Consider the following 18,199-nt stretch of genomic DNA (forward strand, 5'->3'; position numbering starts at 1 on the left):
ATCAGGGAGTAAGGAAGACTAGAATGTTCCTGGCTACAGGAGGCTCTTGATATGATTCCTGATAATTGCCTAACTACATTACAAAGATATTTTCCAAATGATAATGTCATTTCAAATTACCGCTCACATATGTTGCACGCGAAGTAACATCCTCTAAGGAGTAAGGCTTAGGTCCATAAATCAGGAAATCAGGGCTGATGAGGCTATTTGTATTCACAGTTTGGAACTTAATTCGAATACTTGAATTTGCCTGATCCACTACACATAATAAAAACAGAGACGTGTGCTGAGTGCTGTCCTTCTTGACCATGTATAAATATGGAGCTACGTACTAACGGATGCTCTTATGCTGTTTTGTTTTAGCTGCAGTGTTGAAGTACGAGAACAATGTGATGAACATCAGGCAGTTCAACTGCTCCCCCCATCCGTACTGGCTCCCAAATTTCATGGATGTTTTCACCTGGTCGCTGCCGTTTGTTGGGGAGAAAGGTATGCTGTAAAGTCTTGAGCTGTTCTTAATAAGACGTCCTGGGAAGTCAATGGAGAGCTGTTATCAGGAACATTTAGACAGAAGTGGTGTCGTCTAACCGGTAACACTCACAGTTTGTTCTGTGAGAGGAAGGATGGGAGAGTGTGCCCCATGTCTAGTGACCTGATGCAGTGAGTGGATTCAGAGCAAACAAGGAATCTCGAAAAGGAACACAGTCCCAGTTGAACAATGGCCCTCTCTAAAACATTAGAAATAAAGTGTTACCAGGGCTCAGATCTTCCCTTCTTACTCTTTGTCCATGACTCCAAAGTCATGTTTTATTATCACACATTAGGATAGTCATGTTTTCCTTGTGTTTCTCTTATGAGTAGTCACGATTGTAGGCAAAGCTTGGTGCCCACAACATGCTGACGGGTAGCATATAAAGCAGCAGGCCCACAGTTATTAAAAACAGAGCATTTTTCAGAATTGGGCTTTTCCATCCCTTCCCCCACTCCTCTCTTCCTACCATCCCCTCTTTCTTCCCCATTGTCTGGTTTTATTCCTTAACCTAAAGTACAGGAGGAAAAAAATCTATTGGTTGATAGATATAGATAAATATTCAAAAGCCAGGAGCCCCTGGCCTAGCTGACAGACTGGCTCATTCCTTGTGTAGTCTCCCTTGAGTGACCCTGTGTGAAGATAAGTGTTCATTCACTTAAGAAAGTCAGGTGTATGCAGAGTTTTAGAGAAAAGCTATGTAGTATTTGAGAGTGTACAATACTTATGGAGGATTTTTTTTAATTTATTTAAATATCTGATAATGATTCCACGAGGGAAATACTGGGTTGTCAGTGGCAAAGTTTTCCCTTATGTCCAAATAAGTCACAGGTGCCTTGTTACAGTGTCCCAGCCCATGGGACTCCATGCTTCAGGTTCCTACACTGGTTAGTCCCAGTATGCAGACAGGCTCAACTGTTGCCTACTGTGGATACTGAAGCAGTCTGGATCCTGACAAGTACCAGGCATGATAGAACACCCTTTATGTGGAAGGTTTCTGTTAATATTCAAATTTTGACCATATTTTATAAAAGAAGTCAATGATATATTGTAAAACATAATTAGGGTTTGATAATTAAACTCTAGATTAACATCGACACATCCGGCGTTTCTCTCCATGCGTCTTGGGTTCCTAAAGAACATTTCTTAAAATGCTGTGTAACCTTGAGAACAACTTCTGAAATTGTGTGGGCCTATCATTACCTGCTTGATAAAACCCAACCAGATTTCAAGCAACATTGAATGTGATAACATCCACATTGCAAGGATGGAAGGCAGCATACTATTATGTAAACCTATTACCATCTATTTACTTTACTAAATTCTGATTCATCTCAAAGAATCTTAAAGCCTTTTTTTGAAAATCAAATTTAGTGATATTTCTGTCAACATATTTATTTCTAAGAAATCAGTATTCCCAAATCTACTTCAAATGCATTAGCTCATCTCTCAGCAGTTTTTATTAAATACACAGCTACTCACCTATCACGGAGCTGGAGTCTATGGAGGATTAGACAAATTAACTAAAAGGGATCTGGCATTCGCTCAGTCTCTGATGAACAGAAGTCTGTAATCTAATCTACACCAGGCAGCATTATTGCGGAAATAAATACAAAATTCCAAGACAGTTCTCTTCTCCCTTGTAGACTTACAGGGTACTCTCATTCAGCACTTGTTGGTCCCTCCTACACACACTTTCTATTGACCTATATTTAATAAGTATTGGCAGATGATTTCATAAGGATGAAATCATTTATTTTTTAAAAGCCTACATGGGATGGGACAGCATGTTATCTCTTGTGACGCATAAAGGAAGACATAGATCCATATGCTATGGACAGGGATAGAAGCATGGAAATGACTTTATCTGAGACATGCGCAAGTTGCTGATGAGCACAGACAGAGCAGTAAATTATAGGTGGAAACCGGGACTTCTCTTTCCTTTCTTCCATGTCTGGCTGCAGTGACCGAGATGCTGGTAAATGTCCTCAACATCTGCTCAGATGATGAACTGGGGTCAGAAGAAGATGGATTTGACGGTAAGAGGTTAAGCTTTGCACTCATACCATCTGCCCTGTAATTACTGAGGATCTTCCACGCTAACCCCAGTCATAAATTTTTAAGATTTCAGTTTATGTCTAAATCATAATGGTGAACATGAAAGCATTCTGTGTGAGGTAAGAAAATGTCACAAAGAAAACCATGAGAAGCTTGGCCCCATTACTTTGAAACTGTTGTTGAAATGTAAACCATTTTAATAACCATCTTTCGGTTACCCACATTGCTATTTGATATACTTTCACCTCCTTAAAAAAAAAGCAAAAAGAAAAGAAAAGGCAACCCTGTATTTTCTAGCACTCTCTCCTATCATTTATCTTGAAGTGTGGGGTAAAGGAAGGTATTTCATGTGTGCACTTAGATCTGCTATCTCTCACAGTGCCCTCTGCTGTGTGTCCTTAGGTCCGCTATCTCTCACAGCACCCTCTGCTGTGTGCGCTTAGGTGTGTACACTTAGGTCAGCTCTCTCACAGCTCCCTCTGCTGTGTACACTTAGGTCAGCTCTCTCACAGCGCTCTCTGCTGTGTGTGCTTAGGTCTGCTATCTCTCACAGCGCCCTCTGCTGTGTGCGCTTAGGTCAGCTCTCTCACAGCGCCCTCTGCTGTGTACACTTAGGTCAGCTCTCTCACAGCGCCCTCTGCTGTGTACACTTAGGTCAGCTCTCTCACAGTGCCCTCTGCTGTGTGCGCTTAGGTTTGCTCTCTCACAGTGCCCTTTGCTTTAATCCATCATTTTCATTAGCTGCTCCCATGTCTTTACAATTTTCATTTTTAAGCACTATTGATAGCCTCAACTGTTAATACTTTCTGTGTATTAATATATAAAGATGATTTCATGAGAGTCTTTAACTTATTTTGAGATTCTCTAAGATAATTCAGTTACCTTCAAACACTAGGTTTTCCCCAAAGACAGAGAGGTCTGTGAGGTTAAAAATGAAACAGGAGATGACTGTGAGTCTTGGTGAAGCATCTGAAATGCATGGAAGAGACAAAGATGTGGCAAGAGTTGGGACACACTAGAGCAAACTTTCTTCATACATACTAGTGTACCTTGCCCTGTGTGTAGAATACTCGGGATTCCTCAGTGCTTTGAAGAAAGCAGAGTCTTCAAAGAGAAATGGATGTGGAAACAGATAGTGTCAATGGAATAAGACATAATGAATAAAAAGAGAGATGAAGATTAAAGTAGATATTTGATTAATCTAAATGAAGAGCCATTGAACAGTTCTTTAGTGGCCCTTTCTAAAAGTTAGTGTTTGGATGGCATGATTTAGTATTTTATTGTATTAACTCTGATAATAGCTAAAAGCACAAAGTATCTATTGCCCATGTACTTGTTTCAATAGTATAGAATATATATATATATATATATATATATATATATATATCCCACATACATATACACACATACATATGTATATTGTATTTGATATCAATAAATATATAGAATATAGAATTGATCTAAATGTATACATATATCCATTAAGCACACAACTTACTGCTAGCATAGTATTTCTCTTTTCTGTGGCTTCTCTCATCTTTTTTACATAAACTGTTTTCAAACACCACATTGCAAAGGAATAGGATGGGGAGGAAAGAGGATGTAGAAAGAAAAATAATTATTAATAATTTTAAAATATTTTTAGATGTTAACTAAGCAAATGTGGCTAATTTCACAGTTTGTCAGTGTCTAGATTCTAGTTGCTTCCCACTTTATAGCCTCAGGTACTACGGTTAACTTTTCCGTGGGTGGTGTTACCTCTTAAAAGATAACATTTTCATAAATGGCCAGGACTAACTAAAGAATACTAATCAATGATTCTGAATCTTAAACATCAGTAAAAAAACTATTCCAATGTTGCTTTTTCCTACCTTCCTTTTTTTCATTGTAAAGTTAGCCAGATATGATACCCTCTTCCACCCATTCTAAAGCTTCTGGCTGATACACACATAACAAAAAGAAGGTACACAAAAGAATTTGATACAGAATATTAGGTGGCACAGGAGCTATCAGAGAAAACCACCTAGAAAGCTAAGAACAAGTATCTAATTTTTTTCTTGGTCTTGTTGGATAAATAATGGTCAGATTTACAACAATGTGGCCGGACAAAGGGGTGTTATGGAAGGAAATCAGCTGAGGAAGAAGTCAGGGAGTCTGTCTGTCCAGATTTATCATAGCCCTTCAGAATGCTTGCTGGGTGCCATCAAAGTGGATGGAGAACTTTTTGGGCTTGTTTTGTGGAAGAGAAATCCCAGATCTGGGTGCTTCGAGAGGGAAGGTACCAGAAGGGATGGGAGAAAGTCAGAAAAGCTTTGTTTTGTAAGCTTATTCACTTTCCTTCAGTAATTACCATAACAAATTCCATAATTTGGGATATTGTCTTCTGAATGCAGATATTTTCAAAATTAATATTAATTAGCATTAATACGGTAAGCTTCCTAGTAAACAAATCGACATATTAGCCAAGTTCATCAGCCAACATTTATAAAGTATGCTTTGTGTAGACTAAGAACACATGTTTGCAATTGCCTCCTAATGCATTCTAATAGCAAATGATTTGTTGAGCGTCTGGTCGGTATCAGCCCTGTAAGATGTCACAGGTGGCTATGATTCACAGGCTGACCCAGCAGGGCTTCACAGCCTCACTGCTGCTAACTGGTTACCCATTCTTTCTCAGTCGCTTACATGCAGAGATAGCTTGTGAGACACTCTGCTTTAAAATAATTAATTTCAGCCATTCTTGGAAGATTTTTTTTTCCCTTTCGAAGCATATCCTAACACTAAAATTTAAGGTGAGTCGTTCAGACCAATGCAGTATTGCCCAACTCACATGCAGAGAGTTGACCTGGGGGGAACGGGGACCCAGCCTGGTCTTTCCAGGTGGAATTGATACCTAACTTTACATTCCTTCACTGCTCCATCACTGTCAACCTTCATATCAGTTAATACCTTTTAGAACAGCATCATCTATTGATTTCATTCACTTCTGCTAGATGCACATAACTTACATGATCTGTGCTTTCACATTTTCAAGCAGCATTAATACATTTTCAAATGCTTGGCTTATAGTCAGAGCACTTGATTTCACCATATTAAATTGTTACAAGTTTGGAGATGAACAGAAGGAATGAAAAGCATTGCTAGCTACTTGAAGAAGGTGGATGCCATTTGTCTTAATGTCTTGGACACAACATACCCTGCTTAGCAGGTAGTTCTTGACTGCCTTTTCTACTTCTTTTTTTTTTTTTTTTTTTTTAAATCCTTGTACAACATTTTCCATCTCTTTCCCTTAGACTACAGAGGATACTCTGGCAATGGGTGTGTTTCAGCATTTCTTCTATGGATGTGATTATGGGGGCAGAAAGAAGAGTTGGGAGCAGCCATAAGGGAAGATTCCCCCTGGCTGATGGGCCTCCACAACAAATGGTGGTATTGTAGGTCCAAGTTTCCCTTGCAACTCAATATTCAAGTTTCCCAGAAGTGCCTCGGGGCTGGAAAAGTTAGCTAAGCTAACTTGTGAGCATGCAGACCTAAATTCTGATTCCCAGCACCCACTTAAAAGATAGGGGTGGTGACACATACCTAGGGTGCCAGCTCTGGGGCTATGAAGAATGGCAAGTCATTGAAGCACAATGGCCACCCAATATACACTAATCTCTGAGTGTCAGAGTCTGTGAGAGATGCTAACCCTCAAAATAAAAGTGAAGAGAGATCAAGAAAGACACCTGACATTAACCTCTGCCTTTCACCTTCAGTGGCACACATTAACAAGTACATGTAAGAGAGAGGAGAGAAGGAGAGAGAGAGAGAGAGAGAGAGAGAGAGAGAGAGAGAGAGAGAGATTTTTTATTTAAGAAAGAGTTGAGGAGAACTAAACAAGGAAGATTAAATTCTATAAGGAAAGGTGCTCTCTGCAATTCATAATTGATTTCAATTGACAGAAGCTGATTCCTTCCTGAGAATGCTTAACTTTTCTTCTCCTTTTGTGCCTTAGTGTCTCCATATAGAGGGTGGGAACAGAACGTTAATATGGAAATTCACACATTAAATGGTTAAAGAACATCCAACATCTTCTAGCATCTGTACAAGATGGGCAGCTCTTACCCAGGTGAATGGTAGTTTTAGGGTCTGTCCTCTTTGAGAATTAAACGTCTTTGGATCCCGAGTCTGAAAGACATGAAACTAAATGCGACCTTCTCATCTCATATTATGAGTATGCCTGAAATTTAGTTCAGATCTCAGAGATGTCCCCATTAAGGGGTCAATACACAGAGATAAACGTTTAGTGGCAAATATGTTCAACTTTGCATACTGTCCATTTTGGACTAGCCAAACAAGGTGAAACCTAGCAATTTATTTGATCATGATTCTAAAATGCATAGATATCTGCAGTGCTCAAATAAGAGCTTACAGGACATCCTGTGATTTCTTTGGGATAGAGCAGCATATATTTGAGTTTATTTTATTTGCAGCATCCCCAACTGTAGGAAAGCTTGCAGTTCTATTTCCTACCCCACCCCGTCTTCGCCAGTTTGGAACCTGTCATTGAGGGTTGACCCTGAGTTCCTACCAGGCTTCTTGTCTGTTTGCTACAGACATCAAAGAGCTGAATTAAATCTCTTCCTTCAACTGCTGCTTATTTTAGGTGGGAGCTGCTTCCTGATGAGAGATTTTTCTAGCCCTTCTCAATATTCTGCCCCATATCCAGTGGCAGCTAAAAAGTCAGAGGTAATAATAAGAGTTTGCAGCTCATGTTCCTGTCATATCCGCTTGACTTCTAAGTGTCTCTGAGGCCTTCAGCAAGTAGGGATTCCCCACATTGCCTTCCAGGTCTGTCACATCCCCTTTAGTATTTAGTGATGATGATGCCGTGTGACAGCAGCCGACACTTAAAAGTGTCATCCATCATTCTAAGTTGCTGGTATGGAATAAACACTTTCATTAATTTAATCATTTTGGACAGCAAGAAAACTGTTAAGTATGGTTTGTCTTAAGGTTATTAGACAGTTTGTTGTGCTGTTGTTATTGTCTTTAGTCATAAAGACAACCTTTGGATGGATGTAGTATTGTTGTCTCTGTTTTTACTTAGGAAGCAAAGAAAAGTCTGTCAGTGTAAAGCCTAAAATTATATGGCTGGTAAAGCAAGAGCCTAAATACAGACTAGTTGATGCATTTGCCTCTTCTCTGATACTTGAGATGTCTAAGACCTAAGATTACCATTGTTGAGTCTCTTCCTTGGCATCAGCATGACTAGAAAGAAAGAGAAAGCTAGAAAGAGAAGGGTAAGAGGCAGAAAAGGAGGAAGCAGGACAATGAAGAAATACATATATACATATATGTGTGTTTGTGTGTGTTGTTAAATATGATGTAGAATATTTTATAAGGTTGGATTTCACACATTCCTTTGCCCATAAACATTAGTGCAGCACTTGTGAAGCTGAAGCAGGACTGTGAGTTCAAGGCCAGCCCGGGGGCCACCTGTAGAGACCTTGTTCCTGGCCCACCACAAAAAAGCGATGCAAGAGATGGTTTTCATTCACCTGTTTAGGCATCAGCTTCTCTAGGAAGTTATAAGTGTTTCATTGTGTAAAGAGTTGAGGGGTGTGCGGCCACACCAAAAGGTCTCTGGCCACACCTTGGCCTCTGCCTCACAACAAGCCCGCCTGAAAAAGGCCTGCTGTGCCCATCGCTGTGGCCTGTGGTGTTTTGTTCTGTTCTGTTTTGTTTTCTTAGTTTTGTCTTGTCTTGCTCTGTTTTCAGTGTTGAGAGCAAAACACAAACTGTGTGTTGTTGTCTTGAAAAGTTTAGAAAAAGTTTACTGCCGAGGGGTGTCTTCTGAGACCCTAATTTATATGTACTGTGGCCCCTTTTTCCTTTTCGTTTCTCATTTTGGGTGATAAAATGAGAGCCTGCTTTCAATTAAGGCTTTGTTTTTCACCCAGATATTTTAGAGAAGAAGCTCAAATCAGTGCTTCTTGGTTGGTAGCTATTTCTCATTTATGGAGAAGACCCGCTTTAAATAAGGACTCGTAAATGATCCTGACGAGGGGGAAAGCTCCCAGAAATGAAGGGTTTTCACCACCCAGGCCTGTTTTGTTCATTAGCACGAGGAAGAAAGCTGGAAGGGCAGAAAGCACCAGAAAGCTAGTGACAGATTGGTGAGCACGGCACTCTTGTTCATTTGGGATTTGCTTCTAGGCCTCAAAGTCATAGACTCTGAGGTCACTTTTTTTTTCCCCCTTAAATACTAATTATGCTTGAGACTGTGATATTTGACAAGCCTTGCTCACAAGAAAAGGCAGAGGTGAAATTGAAATCCTGTAGCATAAGAAAGTATGAAAGAATAAGAAAAGGAATGCATTTAAAGCCAAGCGTAGTTTCAGGCTGCCCTGGAAAGACAATATTAAATTAGGATTTCTGTCTCTGCTTTCAGCTAGAGGGAAAGCCACACATAGATACCCCGTTCTTATCCACGTTTTCCTATCCTATGCTGACCACAAGCAAGTCGTCAGCCATGGGAGCTGACCAGATTTTCCTAAGCTTCGGTGAAGCCATTTAAACTGTGTGCAAAGAAATGTGCTTGGCTTTGAACTACTAAGTAATTCTTTGTATCTAATATTACAGATTTCCAGAGTGAGATTATCTTGTCTTGCTTTAAAATGTCACACATTTTAAAATGTCACACATACAGAGAACTTTGTAAAAGGTGAAGCTAGGGACTTTAAAATCCAGTGTGGCATCTTAGTGGACGCTAGGGAAGTCCTGAAAGGGTCTTGGCTATAGGAATTTTTACTAGAACTGTACTTATGTTCCTTCCATAACAGGTGCTTGACCTCCTGTACATGACACCATTTGACATGCTACTCTCCTGTAAATGTATGTGGGGACCCTAAGTACTCAGGTTTTACCACCAGAGTCAAGAGATTATTTTCAGCAAGTATTGACAGTATCTAGATGTAATTTTTTACTTTAAGAATCTAAAGTGGTGAATTATTTAAGCCTGAAAATTTTACTCTTGATGTCTCCTCTGCTTCATGCTGAGGGTCTGCCCACTCCAAACTGTTCTCGTGTCTCTGATTATTTTATTTCCAAGCTACCCATTTTTTTTTTCTTTTGTATACAGCCTTTTGGTTTGCAATATAGGTAAGAAATTTATATGCCCTGTAATAACTGACAGTTTGGGGGTCATAAAATATTTTTTAATTGTTTATTGTATTTAATTTACAATGTTGAAATCAAACACATCGTTTTGTGTGTAGGCACCAGGCATATGGCCCAGAATGCCTCAAGTCTTTATGTAGAAATATAAAACAGATAGAAGCACACAAAGCTCTCTGGGGGGTGGCTGTGTGGTTGTCCTTCTGGCTACACTCAAGCATAGTCTGAAAGCAAGTTACCATAATGAGGGTAGAACTCTGAGGTCTGAAGTCATGCATGAACACACAGAAGGGCCGGACAGGGTGTAATTTCGGAACACGGTGAATTATCTCCATTGAAGTGGTTAGGTCTGAACAAAGGTTAAAATACAATTTAAAAGCAGCTATTCAAAAGAACGTCTAAGCATTTCAAACTGTTCCGGGTTCTGTTGACTTCACAGAGCTGTGCCTAAGTAGCACTGGAAGTGAAAGCTAATTGTGATGGTTCAAACCAAGGCACGGCAAGCATGGCACGTAGGCATAACCAGTCAATTTGAGGAGGAGGATTTCTCTTCACTGCATGTTGGAGTGAAAAATGGCAAGATTAACTCTAAGTGCCCAACAGAGTGTAAGAAAGAAAGAAACAAGGCTTTCAAACAAGAGATCTGGGCTGATGACAGACTCAATGGTGTGAGCATTGTGAGGGAGCTAGGCCTCCAGAATTGCTTCCAGAGGAGGAAAAATTAAAAAGAGGTAATTTGAGGGCTGGTCCTTAAAACTGATGCTTCTGAAAGATAGTGAGCAAAAGAAATGCAACCAAGTGAGGGAGACAGAGGAACCCTGACAGGAGCTCGAGAGGCAGTGTGCGGGAATGCGCCAGAGCCAGCTGTTTGAAGGCGTTTGCACATGATACTGCAAACGGAATGGGAGAAAATGAACTCTCAAGACAGTAGCTTTAGACACAGACTATACAGCGTGAAGGGCTGTGTCAAGAGGTTTGGAGGAAAGAAAGGAAAGGGAAAGAAGAAGTGTTAAAATTTTATACTGATGTCAAAAAGAAAAAGAAACAAATAGGTTGGTTTTATTATGATAGAACAAAAAATGGCAGTGATTGGAAACAAATGAAAATAAAATATGGAATGTCTCAACTGTAATATCAAATAATGTATTTGCCCTTATGTATTCTATAACTGGGTGAATAACTGAAGAGATTGGAACTGTTCTCATGGTTCCAGAGTATACAAAATACACTCAGAGAATGATGTTACCTCTAGTACACTGGATTGGTTAAACTTTAAATATGTATAAACCTGCCTGGTGGTGGTGGTGCACACCTTTAGTCCCAGCACCAGGGGGTGGGGGGCAGAGGTGATAGATCTCTGTGAGTTTGAGGCTAGTCTTGTCTATTGAGTGAGTTCTAGGACAGCCAGGGCTACACAAAGAAACCCTGTCTCAAAACACAAACAACAACAATAAAAAGTTGTATAAATACCCTGAATAATATAATTTTCAAACTTTTTCCATGAAATGATTTATGTCCTCTTATGAAAACTCCATCTTACTGTTTCATCTTTAGCTCACGAGTAACTGGCCTCCCATGTTTTCAGAACTTTCTAGAAAAAGAGCTCTTGCTTGTGTTCAGTCGCTGCATCTGTTAGTGTGCTCCACTTTGTTCTGAGGGCTTACCAGGCTACTGACATTCTCCTTGAGTTACTCACTGCTGTCTGGAGTCCATGCTTGGGCCCAAATGGTGTCAAACACAGATCTGGCCCCATCACTGAGTTACTTGACAGTCACTAGGATCACATAATCAGTCTTTCATTGTACTAAGAATTGTCACAAAGAGAGATGTCACGGTTGAAAGAACAGAATGCAAGCATTCTTTTCTTTACAATCAACACATTAGAGCAATTATCATTCGCAGAGGCTCTGAGTTAAGTGTTTCAGCAGGTACCTTGGTATCTGCACATATACTTGCTGAAAATTGCCTGCATGAATGTGTATTTATTTGATAGACTTTTATGTAAAATAAAAATAAAGACTACTTAATTCTTCTACCTCCTTCCTTTAAGTAAATCTACAATGTGCTACGATAAGGAACTTTAGCTGTACCATAGGTTTCCTGCTGGAGGCTTTAAGCAAGCAACTTCTTTCTTCCTTCAGCTTTCTTAAGACAACTCATCTTACCTAGGAGTAGCACCGTCCACATTGTGCTGGGCCTTCCCATATCAACCAACCATCAAGGCTGTTCAAAAAGACTTGTCCACAGTGCAATCTGACCTGAAGAATCTGTCAATTGAAACTATCTTTTCTCAATTTGTGTCATGTGATAATAAAAACTTACCAGGACAGCATGCATGCCTAATCAGCTTCATAATAAAGGCCTGCTAGAGTCATTACATCTTCACCTCTATCCAGTTTTTTGAGCTACCCAGCCATGGTAATTACTTAATTCTTAGAAAATAAGCTTACCTATTAACTTGACAATTACTCTTTTTTTTTAATTTTCTGTTTTCAGTTTTAAAAAAAATTAATGTTGTTTTGTTTGTGTATTATTTTGTCTGCCTTGACAAAGAGGTTGTCCCAGTTAGAACTTTGCAGGCTCTTAGTTTCTTCATTGATAAGTGGAGAAGCTTAAAGGTGCTTAGTGAGGCACACATGGATCATGTGCTCATTCCTTGAGCATTTTATAGAAGGTTTGTAAATTCTTTCATTGTCACCCCAATGAGAATTACAACTGTGGTCCAGGTCTGTGATTCTGCTCAGTGATCACACATGAAGCCTAAACACATCATCTCAGGGAACAACAGTACATAGAATCAAATCAGCGTTTGTAAGGGAAGGACTTTTATCTGCATGGGAACTGAACAGCTAGTGTCGGTCATCAGGCACATAAACTTATACCTTTTTAAGGCTTCCCATGGAAAGAATTTACTTTTGTTTTATGACCAGACAGGTGGACACCAGTGTCTTCTGTCCTTCTTAAAATTTATTACGTGTCAGATGGGGTTTTGTAGTTTTTAAATTTACATTTTAAAAGATAACGTGGGGCTTTCAAATGGGATATTAGAGCAGCCTTACGCCAGATATCACACCGTCGTTACCTGTTACCTCACGAGATTTTCATTAAATTACAATACTTACCAAAAAAAGTATAGAATTTGTAGCTTAGAGTTGGTAGGCATTAGGCTCCAACTGTATGTGGTTATACAGTAGAGTTATGTACAAAGGAAAAACCTAATCTGTGCTTGGAGAAACCTTTGAGCCTGCCTGGGTGGTGGGAGTACATATCCTGAACGGATAGTCTGCCAAGGAGAGAGCTTCCAACAGCAGTCACTTCAGAAACTGAGAGTAACCTAGTTGTCACTAGGACAGTCTGCAGGCTGGAGTATTTATTCTGCCTGCATCACCAAAGACATTGCAAGGAGACTTTAAAGGGATCCCATCTTCACATCCTCTGTCCTAAAAGTCTCAGAGCATGCCTGGCCTAGAGGCCTCATGACAACTTTCCATCTCTTCTCATTTGCTCTTTCCCATTCTAATCTTTGGGGTCTCACTGGGCCCAGTCACTGGGACCATTAAAGAAATCTCCCTACTCAAATTAATGTTGTTTCCTTCTCATCCCTAACCTTCAGAGATATATTAAAGCAGTGTTTATTTCTATGCATATTAAACATTCATAAGCATCATATGTTTGTGTTGTCCAGCTGAAGTGTGAGGCAGTTTTAGTTGCGATGGACATTTTGAAAGAATTTTTGAACATTTAGGACATGTTTAAAAACAGGTCCTAAAAATTTAAAACCTTAAAAAAAATGTAAAGTCTATAATGAGCTAAGATTAAGTAAGTTGAAATAGAAATACAGCATCAGAGATGGAGAGGAATATGGTGCATAAAATACCAATGATGTTCTTGTTCATGAACTTTTTAAAAAATGGATGACACTGGGAATTAAATTGCTAATATTAAATATGCCATTGGCAACAGTGATACAGCCATGACATTTAAAAGTGATTATGTTTACAATATTGTGGTTCTTCCAGCTAGTTACCCTTGGAAAGGAGAATGGTGGTCCTTGGGGAATATTGTTTGGCAGCTACTGTTTTTGAAGCACTTCTATCAGAATAAGGACAGCTACACAGCACTGTGGTTCCTTCCCAGAGCCTGGGATTCTGGATCACAGCGGCATAGTGTGTGGAGCACCCATCCATTGCAGCTGTTGGCCCAGAGTAACCTGGAAAGCATGCCAGTCCTCTGTAAAGTAGGAGCTCATGCTTGCTGTTGTTGAGCTGGGTCAAGAATGAAAGGTCAAAGGAGACAAGGCTTAGGGATGGCACACCACAAAGGTGGGGCATGTATTCAAGTGAGGCACTGTGCATATTCATAAGTGTCATGGTCATCTGTAAGTAACTGTAAAGTCCAGTTATGTCAGATTTCTACATGCATCTGCTCTCATGTTCTCTTTCCCATCAAAGTAAGCTACATTTTTAATCTAACAGTTGAAATAATTCATATTTTATTTACACACTATAAGTAGCCTTACTCAGATTCAGTTATTGCTATATTTGGCTAAAAGTAAAATCTGAAGGTATCTCTGAATTCTGCTTACTAGTAGTCTGACGGTGAGTCAGGTGACCTTACAGTTTCCCAAAGTGATGAATTTGTTAAATTTAACAAACCTGGAAAGGTGATAAAGAGTAAATGTATATGTTATCTTTGAATATGAATTAAAGATTTAAAGAAATGTATAAAGTTTACCAACAAACATAAAGGGGGAAAAAAAGCCCTGTCCTTTAAGAAGTTTGTTGTGTTTGACATAACATTAGGCAAGGCATTTTTCAAAAGCACACATGTTGTACACACATTTGAATTATTTCAAAATCCTATAAGAAAGGAAACCTAAACAATAGGAAAGATTTAAAGCCAGTAGATGAAGTAGTGGAGATTCGCAGTGCGTTTCCATTAAAAATTAAGATGTAACCTTATTTTATTTTTAATTGTGTATGTGTGCAATCAGGTACCCAGAGAGGAGAGAAGAGGTCACTGATTACCCTGTAGCTGGAGTTACAGGCAGATATGAGCTGCCCAATATGGTGTGGAAACCAAACTTACGTCCACTATAAGTCCACGATGTGCTCATAACACTGAACTCTTTCCAGCCCATAATAATAATGTTTAAAGGCTGATCTTTTTTCCCCTCAAAGGCTAAAATGAAAATATTTCTGTTTATAAGGCATCACTACAAAGTTTCCACAAAAATAGTTAAGTTCATTACTTAACATTGTAAAGTTGTGCTTACCTACTAAGGATCCGATTGCTTGCACTTTTAAGACAACATCTTTGTGATCAGTCTTCGGTTGCATGTGTTAGAGGAAGGTAGAGAATGCAATGCCAGGGAGAACTACTATTCTCTGCCTTCTTGAGCCAGCACATGCCTCCAAGTCACATGAAGAAGGTCAGGACATAGACACCACAGCTCCCAAACTTGTCCTTCCGCCTGTCTCTCAAAACCAAGTTCCTTCCAAGCATAGTTTCATCACATTTATTACAAAAATATTCCAGTATTTATTGGAGACTTGAAAGAACTGTGTAGCTCATAGCCGTGTGGCCATCACTTCTTTTCCACAGTTAACACTTACTTGATACAGATACCAACCCATCCTAGACACAGGCATTTTTTTGCTTCCTCAATTTCTGGCAAAGCAGCTTTTCTTTGTGTTTATTCTGTCTGTGATAGGGCCTGACATTGTTATCTACATGTATTCCATTGTTGGAGCCTTCTCAGTGCTCATCCTGCCTCCTCTTCTCACACAGCCTGACCGACCCCCAGAGTATCTAGACTCCATCCTTGCTGGATGTCTAGACACCGGCATTTTCTGAACATTTGTTAGTGGTTGTCGCACAAACATTTGAAAACTATAGGGAATGCTCCCTCTATCGCTCACCCTATTCCCCTCCTTACCTGGCCTTCCCTAAGATGCATCCTGATCTTCCGACAGTTACTTTCAACTATTAAGCATTACCATTTTGGAACAGCAGTAATGTGCTGTGAAATGTTTAACAACCTTTCCTCCAGGGTTTGTATCATGTGCAGGTTTCCACAGCATAAGCTAGCGGTTGTGGCTGCTTTCAAGGTGCCTCTTTGAAATCTGGAGATAGAGAACTAAGAGCCCTGTTCAGTGTCCTCATGCCAGCTGGCCCCTGTGAGCTCTAACACATTGTAGCCACTTCTGCTGGTTTTGCCACCGTCTGTGATCGTGCTTACCAGGGTCCCCAAGGAGAGACTGTGCCATATTCATCCTTCTGGTGCTAACACAGCAGGCTGTTAGTGAAGGCACATGTGACAGGTGGGTGATTTAGAGAGAGAGAGCTGTCTTCCTAACAGCTGGGTTTGGCTTACCTGTGTTTGTAGCATTAGCAGAAGCCACCATGTTAACTGTGACCCAAGCGACAAGGTCAACATCTCTTACAAGGCAGGTACTCAGTGTGGTTAGAACCTCTTCATCCTGGCACTCCCCAGTCCCCTGTAGTGATGTTTGCAGCACTGTCCCAGGCTGAAATCCATCCTGTGGAGGTGGTGGCATGTACTCAGCAGGCCACTTGGCACAGATACCTTTTTTCAGGAGTCCTGAGGGGAGAGGGTAGGTCATGAAAGGCAGGAAGGACACTGTATAAGGAAATCTTTAGATTGCTTTAGTCTGTATATTGGCTTCCCCACCTTTGAAGAAAATAGAGTGCAGGGTGGCTTGAGTCCAGAAATGTTAGAATGATGCCCAGACATATAAGAACTTCAAAGATGAAAAAAGAAGCAAGAAAAAAATAATAAGTCTTAGAATAGAAGCATAAAGTGAAATTTTACTTTGAAATTACTATCTTCTTAGCTCATGAAATAATCCCTTAAGTTTGGGAGTTCCAAATTGCAATAGGAGATTATAGTTTTTTTTCTGTGAAAATTAGCATAGTTTTTACATAAAAGGTATTTTATGTATCTTCCTCACCTATATAACCATAGCATATTACCACAACCAAGGCAAAGTCGTAGCAAGAAGGTTTAATATATTATATTTGTATGTGACAAAAAAAAAAGAGTCTAGGATGCACGCATTTATTCTGCTGACCTTCCTGCCAAGTTATGGGTTGAGACAACGTATAATGGGCTGTGCACCAGGAGTGCTATGCTAACTCTAAGGTCGTGCATGTGGTAACTATCCTGTAGTGGCTTACTTCTATCAAGTCTAATGAGAATCCATGGCATTCATGGACACTCATTTGTTGTGATATTTTATATTTTATGAAGTTGCAATCACATGATATGAATTTAAGACTTTGAGTGATGGAAAAATGTCTAATGTTATCACCAGGGGAAAATGTTTAAAGACGAGTCTTAACAGAAAAATGTTTATAGATGGGTCTTGGCAGATATGATGGATTATCATACCAAAACCTTTGAAGCAGAGTCAGGAAGATGGTACTGAGCTTTAGACCAGCCTGGGCTACAGTGTGAGGCCAGGCTGAGGTAGAGAAAATACCGTGTCTGGGGGAGAAGATAAAATGTAGTCTGTCTCTTCTTGGAGCTTCTTGGTAAACTTATTTGAGTTTTTTGAGTAAATATAGTCTAGTTTTATGAAAAGAATGAAAAGATTTCTGTGGCATTAAAGAATTTCTAAAGAGAAGTTTTCAGTAAGAAAAGTTCCATGCTCACCATTAATCAGGAGATACGGCTCTGCATATGTGGCAGAGTATTTATTACATACTGTGCGATAAATTCATTAGATAGGAACATGTAGCCAGTAGCATATTGATTGGCACTGTCAGAATTCTCAACTCACAACTGAAACCGAATACTGAGCATTCTTCTACGGGTCAGCCCATGGAGAGCTGGGCAGCATGGTTCTAAGGAATTTATCTTCCTCCTTTCCCTGCTTAGAGGCTTCATTTCCATGGCTCTGGCTATGGCTTTTACAAGTCCTTTACTGGAGGGTTTTTTTCTGTGAGCTCATTCTTGTGTATTTTTCACTCATCTTATTTTACGTTTGACCCTTCTCGCTTCTCATAAAGATGTGCAGCTGTAGTCCTAGAATTTTAACCACTCCTCGCTACTTCTCTTGTTTGCATTTCTAAATATAGCCGCCCATGTTGGAGCACTTCCACACTTTCCGTCCTGTGTGTCTGTGGATTAGTTTCAGGATCTGGCCAGATTGGATGCTGGAAGGGTCAGAGTCTCTTCCCTTGCCCAGCACATCATGACCTCTGAGAAAACTGGTCAGTGGTAGATAGGAGGGACTGGAGGATAGACTGAAATCAGAACCAAAGACAAAGATTGACAAAGCAAGTAGGGAGCTCACCTGCAGAGGCCACTTCTATCTCACTTAGGATGATGATGATGATGATGATGGTGGTGGTGGTGGTATCAAATATCCCTTAGTAGTCTTGGTCATTAATCACCAGTGATCTAAAAACAGTGATTTCTCTCTCTTC

The 18,199-nt window shown here is 39.9% G+C and overlaps 1 protein-coding gene across 2 annotated transcripts in view; it reads left to right on the top strand.

Moving 5' to 3' along the window:
- Ppp3ca (protein phosphatase 3 catalytic subunit alpha) overlaps positions 1 to 18,199 on the top strand; it is a 275,444-nt gene that overhangs the window by 239,595 nt on the left and 17,650 nt on the right. For both annotated transcript variants that reach the window (XM_034499495.2, XM_034499496.2), the window contains exons 9-10: positions 364 to 489; positions 2,494 to 2,568. In XM_034499495.2, coding sequence (XP_034355386.1) covers positions 364 to 489; positions 2,494 to 2,568 — 201 coding nt within the window. The remainder of the gene's footprint in view (positions 1 to 363; positions 490 to 2,493; positions 2,569 to 18,199) is intronic.

This window comes from Arvicanthis niloticus, chromosome 4, assembly GCF_011762505.2.
Source record: "Arvicanthis niloticus isolate mArvNil1 chromosome 4, mArvNil1.pat.X, whole genome shotgun sequence".
In the NCBI taxonomy this organism is placed as follows: domain Eukaryota; kingdom Metazoa; phylum Chordata; class Mammalia; order Rodentia; family Muridae; genus Arvicanthis; species Arvicanthis niloticus.